At 40.0% G+C, this 16,714-nt stretch overlaps 1 protein-coding gene across 1 annotated transcript in view; it reads left to right on the top strand.

Annotated features, from left to right (window-relative positions):
• The window catches only part of LOC137191782 (eukaryotic translation initiation factor 3 subunit H), a 69,413-nt gene that overhangs the window by 32,776 nt on the left and 19,923 nt on the right, over positions 1 to 16,714 (top strand). The window contains exons 3-5 of the mRNA XM_067602170.1: positions 3,406 to 3,573; positions 13,430 to 13,529; positions 16,188 to 16,337. Coding sequence (XP_067458271.1) covers positions 3,406 to 3,573; positions 13,430 to 13,529; positions 16,188 to 16,337 — 418 coding nt within the window. The remainder of the gene's footprint in view (positions 1 to 3,405; positions 3,574 to 13,429; positions 13,530 to 16,187; positions 16,338 to 16,714) is intronic.

The following is a 16,714-nucleotide window of genomic DNA, read 5'->3' as shown; positions in this document are numbered from 1 at the left end:
GTTGAAACGAACTAATGGTAAAGACATTTCAAGGATGTTCAGAAGAATTTCATTGAAAATTTGTTTAAACGTTTAACTCTTGACATCCATGGTAAATCAAAACTTCAGTCATTGACTTTAAAGTTTTTCTGAGGAAAGTTAACAGAAAAGCAAGGCAAGTGAACAGAGTTCTGTGTATTGTCACTCACCAAGACATCACACTGTGAACTGATAAAACACAGTTTGAAGCCGGTTAGTTGACTGGGGAAAACCATCACTTGTTTATTTGTTGTTGTAATCACACCAACACATATTCAGTTGTGCAATGGGCTGCTTCTTTGTCGGGGTGTTCTTTAGCAACCTCAGTGCCTCATCTACACTCTATAAGGCTCTCACTCCCTTAGCTACTTAGGCGATGATTAGTTAGCCTACTGCTTAATTCATTAGTTGGCCATTACATCTCCATTATATCACTTAACACATCAAGTCTTGTTTAATCTCTAACAGATACACATGTACTGTATGTCCTTTTCACATATTGAAAACCATATTTCAGAATTGTGTCATTTTAGAGCATTTTATATATTTTTTTTAACCACAATGACCAGCAGCAATTCATTACTAAATTAATAAAATGAAATAAACATCATCGATGTAAAAGTTTATTTGCTTGACTGACATATATAATCAATGATATTAACATTCTTGCTCTGTGAAAAGGGAATTAGCAGTTTAAACAAGGTGTGTGTATTTATTAGATTGACATGGAGTGAAGGGGAGGTGCACAGATAAGTGTCTATACAGGCAAAAAACCTCACACATATTAAATCTATTTTGTCAGCAATGCGTTATAAGTAATTTTATGACACAAATTGATTTGACACTGAACATACAGACGCTGTACACACATTACAATAACGTAGACTATAAAGGACAGCAAAGGGAGTTGCCGATTGGAGACAGGAGAGTTGGTTGATTGGTTTTCCAGCCTCTGTTGTCAATCCGCCAGCCTTCAGCCTCTCACTTCAGAGACAGATCGCTTTGTGCACAATTTCCTTACTAATGATAGGTTGTTGGGGCAGGTTTACGCATCACAGGCGCTTGAGAGGTAAGTACCCATACTGATTGGCATAGAGGTGCAGAGACAGATACAGAAGTTAGTTGACAGGCTGCCTTCCTTCTCCATTGAGGTCTGTTCGTCTTGGAGTCAGCTGCCAGCTTGCCCCTGGGCAGAGCCACTCTCCAACAGACTAACTCTTAGTCTGTCACTATCAGTCTCTCCCTTTCTCACGCTTTCCCTTTTTACTTCCCCTCTGTTCTCTCTCACACACTCCGTGTTTTAATTCTCACCTACTTTCTCTTCACTCGTCACTGTCAGAATTACAAAGAAGACACTTGCATCTTTTCCCACCTGCTACCCCCACCAGCTATTTTTTTCTTTATGAAATATACCATGCACACATTGCTCCCATGGGTTTGCTACTTCGCTAAAGAATCACTGTTAAAGAATCACAGCTAAGAAACATACACACACACACACAGTGCAAAACACCACCTGACACCTCCTCCTCCTCCTCCTCATGTGGTTTGTCACAGCATTGCTACGCAGTCTGCAATCTCTATCTTCCCCCTCATATACCCTATCTTTCTCAATTCCTCCCCATCCTCCTCCCCCCCCTTGCCGATCTGCTCTGCTTGCTTTTGTCTCACTGACCATGTCAATCACTAAATAAAAGGTTAGATTAAAAGGGTAGATTGGTACACACAGTCCATCCCTGTATGAGGGGCTGTGAATAGGGCCTCTCTGCCAGTCTGTCTCCATTCAGCGCTCCAATCCAGGTGTTGTTGAAATACAGTGAGATTTTATTGTCAAGGGGAAGAGGCACCTCAGTGCTACACTCATGTCGCACTCATTGCCGGAGTTGTTTGTTAATTTGTGGCAGGCCATTGCCATTTGTTTTCTGTGTGGAGTACAGTGGAAGCAGTGGATCAGCATGACAATGAGGGAGAAGTATGTATGCGTTAGGAATAGGGTGCTTTAATACCAGATAAATGGGACTGCTGTGGCTCCGGAGGTAGAGCGGGTCATGCACTAATCAGAAGATCGGCGGTTTGATTCCTGGCTCCTCCAGTCCGCGTGTCGAAGTGTCCTTGGGCAAGATACTGAACCCCAAATTGCTCCTGATGGCTCTGTCATCAGCGTATGAATGTGTGTTAATGGGTGAATGTGACTCGTAGGGTCAAAAGCGCTTTGAGTGGTCGGGTAGACTAGAAAGGCGCTATACAAGAACAGTCCATTTACAATTTAAATGAATGCAAATAATCCAGACACTATTTTGTACATTGCTGCTCAGTTTATTGATACTAAAACACAGTTCTGTGTCTAACATGACTCTGTGTGGTCAAATGCCTCGAAGTGACAAACTGAAATATTAATAGCCTATTATTTTGACAGAAGTCACTCCCTGCTTTACATAACATTACCACCAAGGGTTGAATTCAGGCCATTAGAAGAAGCCAAAAGAGAAATGTCACCCATGTAATTAGGTGACATTACATTTTGTTTTCATTTGCTCCCTTTTCTTTCTCCTCACCTCCTTTTTCCTCATGTTACCTCTTATCCTTGTTCCTTTTCTCTCCTTATAACCTCTTCCTCTCTTTCCACTGTCCTTCACCTTTCTGTCTTCTTGGCTCTTTTTCTTTCCCTCTGCTTGCCACCCTCCCTTTTTCCACCTCTCCGGTTTGTTCTTGTTAACAGCCCCAGCAGGAGAAGGATGTGCTCTACAGACTGGAGTCTAGGGGGCCACAGCTGCCCAATAACACCCTGATTTATAAACCTCCTCCAGCTAGCCTGCATGGAGATGCTGTTTTGCTCGCTTGTTGTGGCTGTTACTTACAGCCGGCGAGGCAGGGTTGTTTGTGTTTCTGGCCGTGCGTCCTTACAATGTGTCTGGCGTAATGAAATGGCTCTCCTCGTAATGTATCCAACCTTCTCTCTCCACTAGCTGAAGCCTGTCTTTGTATCTATTCGGCTGTTTTCCGTCCACCAGGATATATTTACTGACATGAGGAATGAAAGGGCCACTGGTGAATCCTGGTTGATGTTTGTTTTAGAAATCTCCACCACAACCACTTGATAACAGGAGATGAAGCCTTTGTTTTTCTCTGTTTCAGTTTATTTCTCCTTCATATCCTTGTTGTTCATTTTTTCACTCCATTTGTCATGTTTCTCACATCTTCTCCTTCCCTCTCTCCCTCTGTTCGTACACCATGTCCAGTTCCAGATGGAGACCAGATATTCACAGATCAAAAAAAAAAAAAAATTCAATGTAGTTCATTTTGAATTAAATCTTTATTCTCTCTCTCTCTGTCCTCTTCCTCTGACTTTTCTTCTCTCTGCTTTCCTACCTCTTTCTCTGCCTCTAGTCCAGTACCAGATGGAGATGATGCGTTCTCTGCGTCACGTCAACATCGACCATCTGCATGTGGGTTGGTACCAGTCCACCTACTATGGCTCTTTTGTCAGCCGAGCACTGCTCGACTCCCAGTTCAGCTACCAGCATGCCATCGAAGAGTCCGTTGTACTCATCTATGGTAAGTAGACCTATACAGACTACATAAAGACTATGTTTTTATGATGGATTTCTTTTAATCTTTACCACTGCACATACTCAAACAAATTCAACTGTGCATTTGTTGGTGGATATACATCATAGAAACTATCTATAGATGGGACCTGTGACATCAGATTGAAGGACAAGATGGCTTTGTGTCCAGACAGACTGGTCAGCATACATTTTACTATCGGTAAACCCTCAAATGGTTTACAGGGTCTTCCTGAAAATCTCAGCCATGGCTCAACATTAAAACATTTTTAGATTTATTTATGCTCATGATGTCACCAGTTAGACACATCTGGATGAAACATGATGAAACATGTTATGATGCTCTGCTAAACCATGACAATGCTAGCAAATTGATAATAAATAGGATTAAGTTTTAAATAATTGGTTTTGTGATGAAAAATAATTGTAGTCAGTTAGGTCAGTGGTTTCATGAAATGGAAGCCCCTGATCATAAAGGGTTCAACCATCGGTCAGTACTGGGAATGGTCACATGAGGTGGTCTAATTCTTCATCAATCTATTGCCGTCACAACCAGGAAATGTTTTATTGACTTTGCTGTAAAAGGAGGTGAATGGAGAGAGCAGATCCAATGCCATATTGTTGACCTGTCACAAAACTGCTCAGCCATTCACAGGCGACCACTTACGATAAAGGTGCATGCAGGTTAACAGTGGTTACAGTGGTTTCAATGGCCTCAGGAGAGAAGGCCACTTCCAGTTAAGGTCAACACAATAGTTCCAAGCCAATCAACAATGAAAATCACGAAATCTTCGAAAGATTCAATGTATAAGGTCACAATTTGTCCTCTATCTTCGGCAATAAAAATGGCACTGCTACTAAGAAGTTGCTTACAGGCATTTATTGGTGATATCCATTTCAGTTTCAGTCATGATTAAGGAATCTCAAGTCAAATTTAGTTTCTTTAATCAAAAGGTATCCAAGAATAGGACTGCCACTGAGAAGTCTTATGATATTCTACTGAGATTCACATCCACAAGGTCTCAGCAATACATCAGCGTGACAGAAGTGGGAAAAGATTAGTTGAGGTTAGTACGAATGTTTGTCTAAATCTAACATCAAGATGGTTAGATTTAGATTTACATTTTCAGATAAATCTTGCAAGTGTTTAAATTAGCATCAAGTGCATTTAAAATAGATCGAAGAAGGGTTTTTTTTTTAAAGCTTTTTTAACAGTATCAGATGACAAAGTAATTTCAGGCATGAGCAATGCAGAGGTAGTGAGGCCCAAGTTCCAGTCCTAACACTGCAAAGACTTGGGTCATACCCCCCATAAGTCATCAGTGTCAGGTGAAAAGAAGCTGCTTGTGACGCCATATTTCAAAGAAGTAGCACACGTCTGTCTACAGCCCTTCCAAGGCCAACAGCAGAGATAGCAGTGACGAGCAGAAAACAGGGAAAATAAACGGATTTAACAAGGTAGCTGGTTGCCACTACCTTGATGTGTGTACATAATGTGCCTGCACCTGCGTGACAGTAAAGACTTTTATGAGCTGCTCATAATTATTGCACCCCAAATGCAATCTTTCTTTCAAATGGCAGCAATATTAGAGTAACAGAAAACTAAAACCTGCTACTATAAAACAGTGTAGATTAAACTCCTTGGTATCTGAATGAATAATTGATTATTTCATAACAGCAGCAAGTGGTCATTGAGTTCAGAGTCAGTGCATTACATGCATAGGAGCACATAGAAGTAAATTACAAAAGTAATATGTCATTTGTGACTGAGGACTATGACAGTACCATGGTTTTTATATTTATCAGCGATAATAAAATGTGACCCTCACATCACAGATTTTTACAAGCTGAAAACCTATCAAATATAGACATTGTCGAAATGCCAGATAGTATCAAGATAATGTTTCTTGGCTGTATTTTACCCACCATAATGTTCTGAGTTTACCTCTCTCAGGTTTATTAACCGAAAAATAAGTGTAAAGTACAGCCAGGGTCACACAAAAAGTCTCCTAAGCTCACTGAACTGGAGTCACAATCTTTCATTAAAACAACTCAGTGTTTATCTGCTAACTTCCAGTCAAGAGAGAGACGGCAAACAGAATTGTCATTTTAAAAAATTATGAAAACTGCTTTGAATTTCATCAATGTTTCAGTGCTGGGGAGTGTAAAGGAACTCCCTCAGTCCTGTTCTTTCTCCCCAACATAACTTCAGGGTTGTCATGTTCTCAGATTGTACAAATCCATGACACACAAGGATTAATTTTAACCACGTGACACATAAACCCTTCTGATCTAGTCCTGCCAGCCAGCCGGCCACTCATGCAGCCCATTCTCATTCTAAACGAGTGCTCCTGTTAATGTCAATCAATAATGCAGTGCTTAATGGATCAAAGCACCTCAAAGGAATTGACATTATCTCTGTTTAAAGTCAAAGGGAAAGAAAATTGATTTCTTTTTTGTTCTCTTCGTCATTAGCTTACTGGTCATTTTATGCCAATGAATGAATCAATCAGGTGGCCAACTGGCGAGTTAATAGCTTCCGTCCAATGACAGCTTAGAATTACAGCGGGGTGTTAAACCAGTTGGTTAAATATGTTCACCATGACAACTTTTTTTTTACCAGAGGTGAACAGTTGAAGAGGTCAAGATAGACAGATTCAGAGCTTTTAAGTCGGAACGATTGAAAAACAGAACGACTGGTCCAAAATTGAATCTCATTAGAAGCTTACTTTTGAGTATTATTGTACTATTCTTGAACATTATTATAGTATGGATATATACTGATTTAAAGAGATGCTCCACCAATTTTACACATGAAGTTCAGTTTACTCATCACAAAGAGTACTGATTGACTGGTGGAAGTAGTTGTATAATGTCATTTGTGGCTCTGGAGGTTTTCCAAAGTTTGAAAAAATAACACTTAAGGCATTATCGATTATCTCAACTTGCATTACAAAATGGAGGTGTAGGGTTTGAAAGAAGAGGGCATTTAAAAGACAGGGTCTAATGAAATATACTTGTTCATTATGGGAAATGTAGGATCCAGAGTTTTCTGAGCTTGACTCATAACGGGAACTAAAGGTCAGGATATCCTAGTCTCTGACGATTTGGACCAGTTTGGATTTTTTTTTTATAAATATGTCTATTGTGAGTCTCCAATTTTATGGATAAATGCAATATTATATGTGGGGATCTACAGCTGTATCTGTATTTGCCTTATTTCAAGTTGGCACATCAGTTTTCTTAGTCTATTAATTGATCACAATTAAAAATTTAATGAGTTCAGAGTTTCCCTCAGATGTAAAATGTCATAACTCTTTTAACCTGGCTGGCTTGCTTTTTACTGGGGAAGAACATTTCTGGAATTTTGAAACCTAACCAAAAGTCCACAGTAGATCCTTTGTCATCCTCTTGATTACCTGGGTTTGATGCTTACATGACATCTACAGATTGAAGACAAAACTGAAACAAAACCTCCTCCCTGTTCACCATAGCAGCTTATTGCATGTTGACCACATGCGTACATAATGTGTGCAAATGTATGCAACACATGGTGCAAACTAGCCTTTCCTTTTGGCAGGAAATATGAAGTACTGCTGCCCAAATTCAAGTAAATCTGAGCAGCTCAAGCCAGATCACACAGGGATTGTAATTCAGGGTTTTTAATTCAGTCAGCAAGGTTCCTATGGATATAGGAGAGAGTTGTCTCAATCAATCAAGTGTAGCTGTCACAACCCAGTCTCAATGGGGATTAGCCAGCACAAATTGAGATTGGCTGTCAATTGTCAATCTTGTTTTGGGATTGGTGTAGGCAAATGCTGTAGGCAAATGGCTCGTTACAGTTGGCTGTTGGGAAGAGAATAAGTCACGCTAAAATTTCTGGTAGACTCTGGTGGCTGTCAGCCCGTCCACTCTGAGCCAATATTCCCACTTTCTCTACATAAAGTAGCATAAACAGGTAGTGGAACAGAATTAGACGAGAGAACCTTTCCTCAGTCGGTCGAGGTATTTTTTACATTTTCTCTTTTTAAACGTTACCTTACACTGACACTTCAGTTTATCAATTTGACTTTAAATAATAGAAAGCTTGCTGTGCAATTACATTTTGCAATGGACAGACCAGTAGTTTCTCTACTACTATTACTGGTAACTTCTCTGCAGCCTGAACCTTTTAACAATACATTTAGTTTTTACTTCTTTTCACCGAGGAGCGTTGTAATTTTCAAATCAGCAAGACCTCTTTCTGTGTTTTGTAAATAGGAAATTGACACTTTTTAAGATATGTGAGTCTAGTGCTATACACAGACTGCTGCTGAACACTGCTGTCATTTGTAGTAAGTACAAGTTGCAGTCCACAACAGGCCATTAAATATAGAATTGAAATCAATGTCTGAATTAGAAGCAGTATAGTAACTTTGACCTATGATGGTGGGCAATGCATAATGTATACACGTATTACTGTATTTCATTGCAGAGCTGTCCATAAGCACAGGCTGCCGGCCAAACAGCTGACTACTCATTTATGTCCAGCCGGCCACTTATTATATTAATTTTTGATTCTAATAAAATTGTTTTGATTAAGAAATTGTGATTTACTATGCGTGTACATTTATGACCACAAGCCTCCACTTCAAAACAATATGAGCATGATAAAAGAGAAATGTGTCTGTATCAGTCTCGCCCCCACATGCTATATATGAATGTGTGTATTCATGCTCAGCTGAGAGGTTGTGTCCTGACGAGAAGAGAGCGGAGAGTCATCTTCAGTGTTTGACAAATATTGGCAAAATAATTGATGACAAAACACATTTAAGAATTGCATTGATTGCACAGAAAGGGACATCCTCATTAGACAGGCTACTTTGGGAAACACCGGAAAACACTGGTGGCAGCAACGATTGTGCAGCAAATATTAAAAAGTCCACTGAAAGTGCTGCATTTTCTATATGCCACACAGACGTTTATGGGCTTAATGAATGAACGAATAAATTAATTATCTTTTATTTACATTGCACTTTTTACAGCAGTTCCATCTATAAGACGCATTGCAAACACACAGTAAAACAGACAATGTTGAGGAGAATATAGGCTATACCTCAGCTGCACACTCAGGATGATAGTGAAGGTAAAAATGAAGACGAAGATGACTAGAAGTTGAGTTGATTCAGTAGATTCACATGATTTGAGTCAAGTGATTCACATGTTTTGTTATTTTAGAGTTATTTTTGGCATAGGTTTATTTTATAAATTTAATTTAAAACTGATACATAAGCCAGATAAGATATGGGGGTAAAAACATGACCCCCATAACATAATCTTGTTTGTTTTGGTTGAATAAGAGTATATTTCTATTAAAACATTACATTAACCATCATTGTGGCATGTCTTGATAAACCTCACAGTGAAGGTATCAAAAAAATAATAAATCAGGTCTAATGATTCTTAATTACAGAAGTTCTGATCAGTCAAGGCCCCGGCCCCCTCTAGCTGGATACTTTTTCCCATTAGCTGGCTTCTCATTGTCCTTGCGGAAAGTCCTGTCATCGATGGCAAACAAGTCTTATTATCACAGCCAACATGTTTTATAGCAGTTATGAAGTTGGCAGTAATAAATACCAAAGGCAAGCTAAGCCCCTAATATGTGCTGTTGTCATGGCCTGCCAAATTTCATTTGCAGATCTAGTTGTTAAATTTAGCTTTGCTTACCAGGAAAGGGGATTTCAAAGGGAGTTTGTTCTTCACACCAGTAGACCCTTGGATCATAGCATCTTAAGAAATGGTTGAATCTCCGGAAATATGATATTTAGTACACTATATCACTGAAAGATATGAAGATTCCTGTGCTAAGATGTTTCAGGAAGCACAAGTTATTATTTTTACAGCAAAAAAAAACTTCCAATGGTGCTGCTCTGCTTGTAACCTTGGCTTATGTGCTGCTGCATTGTATTCATTTTGTTTGGGTGTTTTAGTGCCGGATTTGATTGTTTTAATAGATGTTTGTTCAATTTTGTCAGAGCAATATTAGGTTCAGGCCTTTATGGCAAATTGTGTGCAAGTTCCTCTCCTGACACTGATAGTTTTGGAATTCCTTACAACATGCTGAACAATTCCAGCATGCAGGGCAACTCAGCTGCCTATCTCCTACACCAGAGAGACACTGCAGTCACTCCGCTCTGCTGGATTTACTCCCATCACGGACCTGCCTGTAGCTGTGAAAGTGCAGCCTGAAGGATGTAGGTGTCAGCAGAGAAGAGGCAGACGGGAGGGGGGCTGTAAGACAGCACCTCAGGCAACAGAGAAACAGACCTTCATTGCCCTCCATGATACTGTACAACGCGAGGTCACTCAGAAGCAAAATGGAGGAACTGTGCATCAACGCCAAGGCATGTTTTGAGTATCATGAATCAAGTGTCATGGTGCTCACAGAAACCTTGCTCCACAAGGATACTCCAAGCCTCCTGGTTGAAGTTGAGGGTTTTTCTCTCATCTGTGTGGACAGAAACAAATCTTTGGGGAACGACAGGGGTGGAGGCATCTGTGTGTTTGTGAGTAACAACTGGTGCAAACAATACATAGTTAGAGAAACTGTCTATAACTCTGACATTGAACTCTGCTGTCTAAGTATGAGACTATTTTACCTCCCGAGGGAGTTTGTGAACATTATCATCTCAGCAGTCTTTGTCCCACCCAGTGGGAATGCGGTGAGAGTTGTAGCCCACAAAGCAGACGGTGTTCACCATCAGCTGCAGCGTTTACCCGGGGCCCCCGTTTTCATTCTGGGTGACATTAACCAGTGCAACTCGAGCTATCCCTTCCTGGTTTTGAGCTATATGTTACGTGTAAAACACCAGACAACAAGATTTTAGACAAATGTTGTTAACCAGGCCACCTCCTACCTTACCAACACAACGTGCTCCACCACCACACTCATTCACGCAGCCTCCGCTTCTCTGATGCCAACCTCCTCTCTCCACCAATCAGGACCAAGCACTGGACCTGGGACACCAGAGCCTTCTCCATAGCTGCCCCATTCCTCTGAATCTCTCCCCCAAACACATCTTAGACTGCACCGATCTGTCCATGCTCAAATCACGAATCAAAACTCACTTTTTCAGAACTACTTTTAATTTGAGACTAACTATATGTGTTATATGTTTTTAATGTGTTGTTTTCTTTCTTTAGTTTTTAGTCTATGAAATATGCTTTTAGTTTGTTGTTTTTCTGTGATCATTTTAACTTATGTAAAGTGTCTTTGAGTACCCTGAAAAGCACTCTATGAATAAAATTCGTAATTATTATTATTATTATCATTTTCATGGTAATGCTAAAAACACTAGCTAAACCCAAACCACTTCTGGCAACCTTTAACCACAGCACAGTACATCTAATGCCAACATACAGCACTGTTTAAATGCAGCAAACCACAGGTTAAAACAGTGACTGTGTGGTCAGAAGATGGCAAAGAAGCATTGAAAGGATGCTTCATATGCACTACTTAGAAATTTTTTTATGACACAAATGTACATTAGGCTGCTGAGACAGTAATCGGTTATATAAACATTTGTGTAGATAATGTTGACATCAAAAAGGACATTATTGTGTATCCCAACAACAAACCACACATAACAAAAAAGGTGAAGGATTGTTTCAACAGGAAAAATGCAGCCTTCAGAAATTGTGACCTGGTGAAGCTGAAAACGGTTCAAAAGGAACTCAATCGATCAATTTGTTAAGGGAGGCCAGGAAGCAGCAAAAGGACATGACAGAACAAAATTTCACCACAACGAACTCCAAAAAACTGTGGGATTCTCTGAAATCCATAACTAACATGGAACCAAGCAAGAGGCACCTGATCACCACAGATGATCTTCAGAAAGCCAATTAACTGAATGAATTTCACCTCAGGTTTTTAACACTGTGCTAGAGAGCATTTCAAGTGACCGGCACCAGGCCGGTTGTGGACCGACACAAGGTCCAGTCACTCTTCCGTCAGTTACGCACCAAAAAGTCAACAGGCCCAGATGGCATCTCTGCTTTTCTGTTGAGGACTTCTACGGACTCCAGCATGGTGCCCTATTTTCCTACAGTCACTGGACTTACACACTGTCCCTGCCCTCTGGAAAAAGTGTCATTACATCATTTCCTAAAAAAAAAAAAAAAAAAACTCTTGTCCAATTGACAACAATGATTATAGACACATAGCTTTCACTTCAGTTGTGATGAAATGCTTGGGAAAATACATGGTTTCCTTACTCAAAGCACATATAAATCCATTGTTAGATCCTCTCCAATATTCTTATAGACAGAGAGGCACTGATGATGCTATTAACAGCATCATCCATCTGATTATCACACATTTGGAAGACACCAAAGCTCATGCACGCCTGCTTTTTGTTGATTTTAGTTCAGCTTTTAATACCCTTCAGCCTTCTATCTATTGATTCAGAAAATGAAACAGATGAGTGTCAACCCTTTTATTATTAAATGGTACCTCTCTTTTCTGACAGATCATATCCAGCATGTAAAAGTCAACAAAAACCTCTCTGACCCCAAATCAATCAGTACAGATGTCCCCCAGGGTTGTGTAAGCATACACCCGGATAATTACATACTTAAATTCTCTGACACTGCTATCTTTAGTTTATTGTACCGAGACAATGATACATCATTTTACTACTCTGAGATAGAGAATTTTGTACATTGGTGTGATGCTAACCACCTCATTTTGAATGTGAAGAAAGGTAGTAGGTGATCACAGCATGGTGATTATCCACAACACTCCCATTAATCAGGTACATTCTTAAAAGTATTTTGGTGTCCATATTGATAACATGTTTATCTGACAAGCCCATGTTGACAGCCTGTGCTCCAGGCTACAGCAGAGGTTGTAGTTTCTGAGAAGGCTCAGAGTGTATAGGGTTGACCAGAAATCAGGCTCAATCGTTTTAAAAACTCATTTGTGCTTTCTTCTATTAACATCTTAAACAGCAATGACATAGTATGAGCCATAGAGGTCATTGTCATCAAGGGACTTTGTTAGGATGGATGGGTTGTGTAATATGTTGTTTTAAAGTCGCACAATATGTTTTAAAGTTTGTACTAACTGAATATTAGTATGTGGTTGACTGTGTCACATGTCTATGTACTCTGTATGGAAAATGTAGAAAGACATTTGTTGAATGCAGCAACACTGAACCCAAGACCAATTCCCCTAAGGGGACAATAAAGTATGTCATATATTGTAGCATATCATATCGTATCATGTTTAAATGTTCACTCCTCTGTTACTAAATACACTATTTTACTATGTGAAATCCTTGTCTAAAGATGTTGTAGAATGTGAAAAAATGACCTTTGACTGTTTTGTAGGATTAAATTCAGTTTTTTTCTATTTTCACATACACACCACGTTACTTTGAGGGAATGATTATGATAACCAGCGGCAAATTAACACACAACAAGCGTTGGACTTGAAATAGCCAATCGGAGGCAGTTGCCCACAGGGTAGAAAAGTGGGCTTGTAACGAGAAGCTTGTTGACTTCTCTTGGGAAAATGTGGGTGGCAAAAAAACTGAATGATGAATGTTGGCAACTCCTCCAGTTATCTTCAAGGTACCCCCCCCAGTGCTTCAGTAGATGCTAAGAGGCCGGCAGTAGAAGACCATGGTGCTGAGTGTGATTGTGAAGAAGTGTTTCAGCAGGATATTACTGTAGCAAATGTGACATCCATATACATAAAAATATATTCTAGTGAATGCCACAATTGTTTTTGTTTGTTTGTGTAGAGAATGTGATTTAAAGGACAGTTTTACATTATTTGTTTCTTCTTACATCTCTTCCTCTAGACCCAATCAAGACAGCCCAGGGCTCCTTGTCTCTCAAGGCCTACAGGCTTACCCCAAAACTCATGGAGATCTGCAAAGAGAAAGATTTCACACCTGAGGCGTGAGTAGCTCATAGCAGAACACACACACATTTAAAGACACTGTGGATGAGTTTCGTGATCACATGCACACAGAAACACGGATGTTCACAAATAAATCTTGTGTTTGCCTTTGTGCATATATAAACATGTGGGCTCACAGTGCTTAGTGGAATACATAATTAAAAATATGCCTTTTCGCTCTTTTGATTCTGCTTATTCAATGGATGCAAATATAGGCTTGTGCATCCACAGGGGAGTCATTTAGTAGCCGTTGGAGATGGATGCTGATGATGATGATTTATCAGTTCGCCCTTGCCCGTCAAACAAATGTACCATGTTTACGCTTTTTTTGACCCCAAGCCTTATCGTAATTGCTTTTAAATTGCAGCTAAAAATGAATGTAATGAGGGGACCATTTTCCAGGCAGTTCAGGGTAGTCCAAGTGCACAAACTCACACATGCATAAACATACGCATGAGGACTCACATGCACAGACAAATGCAAGCATAACAGCTCAATGAAGAAGTCCCACAGGTATCAAATTTCTGTCCATTTAAAACCTTCAGATACACGTTTTTTTTTTTTAATCCACTAAAAGCAAGTTTATTTGCACAGAGAACGGACAATTTAACAGCATCATTTCATTTCTCTTTTCTATTCCCTCTGTATTTCTCCACCTGTGTATCTCTATCGCCAGCCACTCCGTTATTGACCCAGTATGTTTGGCCCAGAGTCAGGATCCTTCTCATTTCTGCAGCTTTTCATTAGTTCCTATGATTTATTACAGCTCCAATCTGTAGCTATCAGTGTTCCCAATAAGCCCATGATTGAAAGAGGGCAGCTCAGGGCAGGAAAGGACAATATCACCACATTACAACAATCTGGTCTCTATCCCATTATTTTCAGCATAGACTAGAAGTCTGAATATCAATAATGTCTTTCTTTCCAAAGATGCAAAACTTCAAAAGTGTTTCGTTTTTTTTTTCCTCCCTCCACTACAATGTGCAGGGAAAAGCGTCTCTTTCATGTTGGTGTATTTGATGTTACATAAGCTTGCATATATTGTACGCCTTTTTGAAATGAAAAGCAGGGTTAGATGAGTGCTGAATAGACCCATCCCTTTGAACTGCCCTCCAAGTCCGCTGGGCCATGGAGGCAGTGGTCAATAGCCTCCACTTCAGCACACAATCTGAAGCATCAAATTAGTCAGCCTGTGGAGTCAACCTTTGGCTTTGTCCAGTGGGACCCAACTTGGAAAGAGCATGGCATTAAGTGTGCCAATGTCCAGTAGGGTTGAGCAATTTGTCCTGCCTATAATCTGCTGTCCTTCCATTTCCTCATACGCCTTTTCATATCACTCTGCGAGCATTTGAAAAGGTCATAATATGCAGGAAATATTTTAAAGCCCTGTAGATGGATAATTGTGCCAATATGTATAAGAAACAGCATTTATTCTATTATAGATTTTCTTTATAAACCTCTGTTGTCTATACTGAATCTTGTCCTCCCCACTTAGACCCCGAGGCAGGATTGTCCAATTCCTCTGCCTCCGAGTCTCCTCTTAAAGCTCGCCTGAGGTGATGTTCTACTTGGAATACAAAACATTTTTCAAAATTACCTTTTCAGAATCAAATGATTCCCACACCCCTGTTCATCACTCAGACAAGCATAATATAAGCATCTCTGTTTCTGGTGCAGTGCACATGGTGGATTAATGCAAGCAAGTGTATTGATCCCATAACAAGCATGTCGCGTCTTAACAAGTCAACATTAGACATATACAGACATTAGTTTGTGGCTCATGCACTGTGCACAAGTGACAGGCTCTGAACCAAGGCAGTCAGTCAATGCTATTGGATTTATTTGAGACATTAAGCAAAGTTTGAAGTTCCATTTTGTGTTAACAGGCCCATGTCAGAGAAAGAGAGATGCAGCTTTTAGCTCTGAGGAGTACGAAGAGGTGGTTAAAAATCGGTCGGTGCTTTGCACACTTATCAGCAGAGCCCATAAAAAAGCCATTTAGGCTGCTGCTTCTAACATTGCTCGATTTCGGCAATATGGACATCCTATCATATCAGACAATTTTCAGATAATCAAAATGCAACATGCATGACATTATTATTCATTTTGCTTTTATATGACTGGGGGTGCAATTTACTGAGAAGTACAAGCCAAATGGCGACAACAAAATGCAACTTTGTTATATATGTACTTCAACAAGAAGCAAAATGTGGAAATGTATCAAAAGCAGACCTGAGAGGGAACAGTTAAATGTATGGAGCTGCATTAAAACTAGAGGTAGAAAAAACAGTTAACCCCACCCACTCCCTGTTCACTTACAAATGTGTTCAAAATGGCTGTGGATCAACCAAGAACAGGACTTTGCTTTGCATGAGTTTTGTTTGTTTAAGGTTCATTTCCAGAACTGATTCCTTGTTCTTGTGTCACACATGAAGATTCTTCACATAACAGGCAAGCTGTCTCCTCAGAACCACTTGAAGTGTCAGCAGAAGATGATGGATTATGTTCCCTCTGGTTTTAGTATTAATGTGTGGCTGCATGTGTTATTGGAAATGGTACAATCATTGTAGTCTATTATAACATGTATGTCTATAATATCACTGTGAAGGGAATTTTGAAATAACTTTTCTTCTGCCTTTGTCTTGTTCACTCTCCAGCTTGAAGAAGGCTAGCATCGGCTTCGAGCATATGTTTGAGGAGGTCCCTATTGTCATCAAAAACTCCCACCTCATCAGCGTCCTGATGTGGGAACTGGAGGAGAAGTCCACAGTCGCTGATAAGCACGAACTGCTCAACCTCTCCAGCAGGTCAGACATGAGTTCATGCAGTCGTTTACTAAGAGGGCCAAAGGCCAGACACCTCCATTTGTATGAATGTTAGTGTATAAAGGTGCATCTGCTAGCTAGATTATTTCGAAGAGGTTTTTCTCAGGGGACCCATATTTACTACATTTGTAGCATGTTCTTGTGTGGGCATTGTGTGGGTTTATCAATATCTGTCCTCTATAGAAGCCTGTGACCTCCAGTCCTGCTGTAAAATTTCTAATCTCACAGTGACTTGCAGGGAACACACTGGTACCTTTTACAGAATCACCTGCTTTAGATACTCTGTGTGATTTGGCCTCTCAGAGCAATTATCACGCTGTAGTGCCTCTGGTGTTAAAAGCTGCTGGTAAATTAACATG

The sequence above is a fragment of the Thunnus thynnus genome, chromosome 10 (assembly GCF_963924715.1).
Source record: "Thunnus thynnus chromosome 10, fThuThy2.1, whole genome shotgun sequence".
In the NCBI taxonomy this organism is placed as follows: domain Eukaryota; kingdom Metazoa; phylum Chordata; class Actinopteri; order Scombriformes; family Scombridae; genus Thunnus; species Thunnus thynnus.
This window is presented reverse-complemented; position numbering and strand designations above follow the sequence as displayed.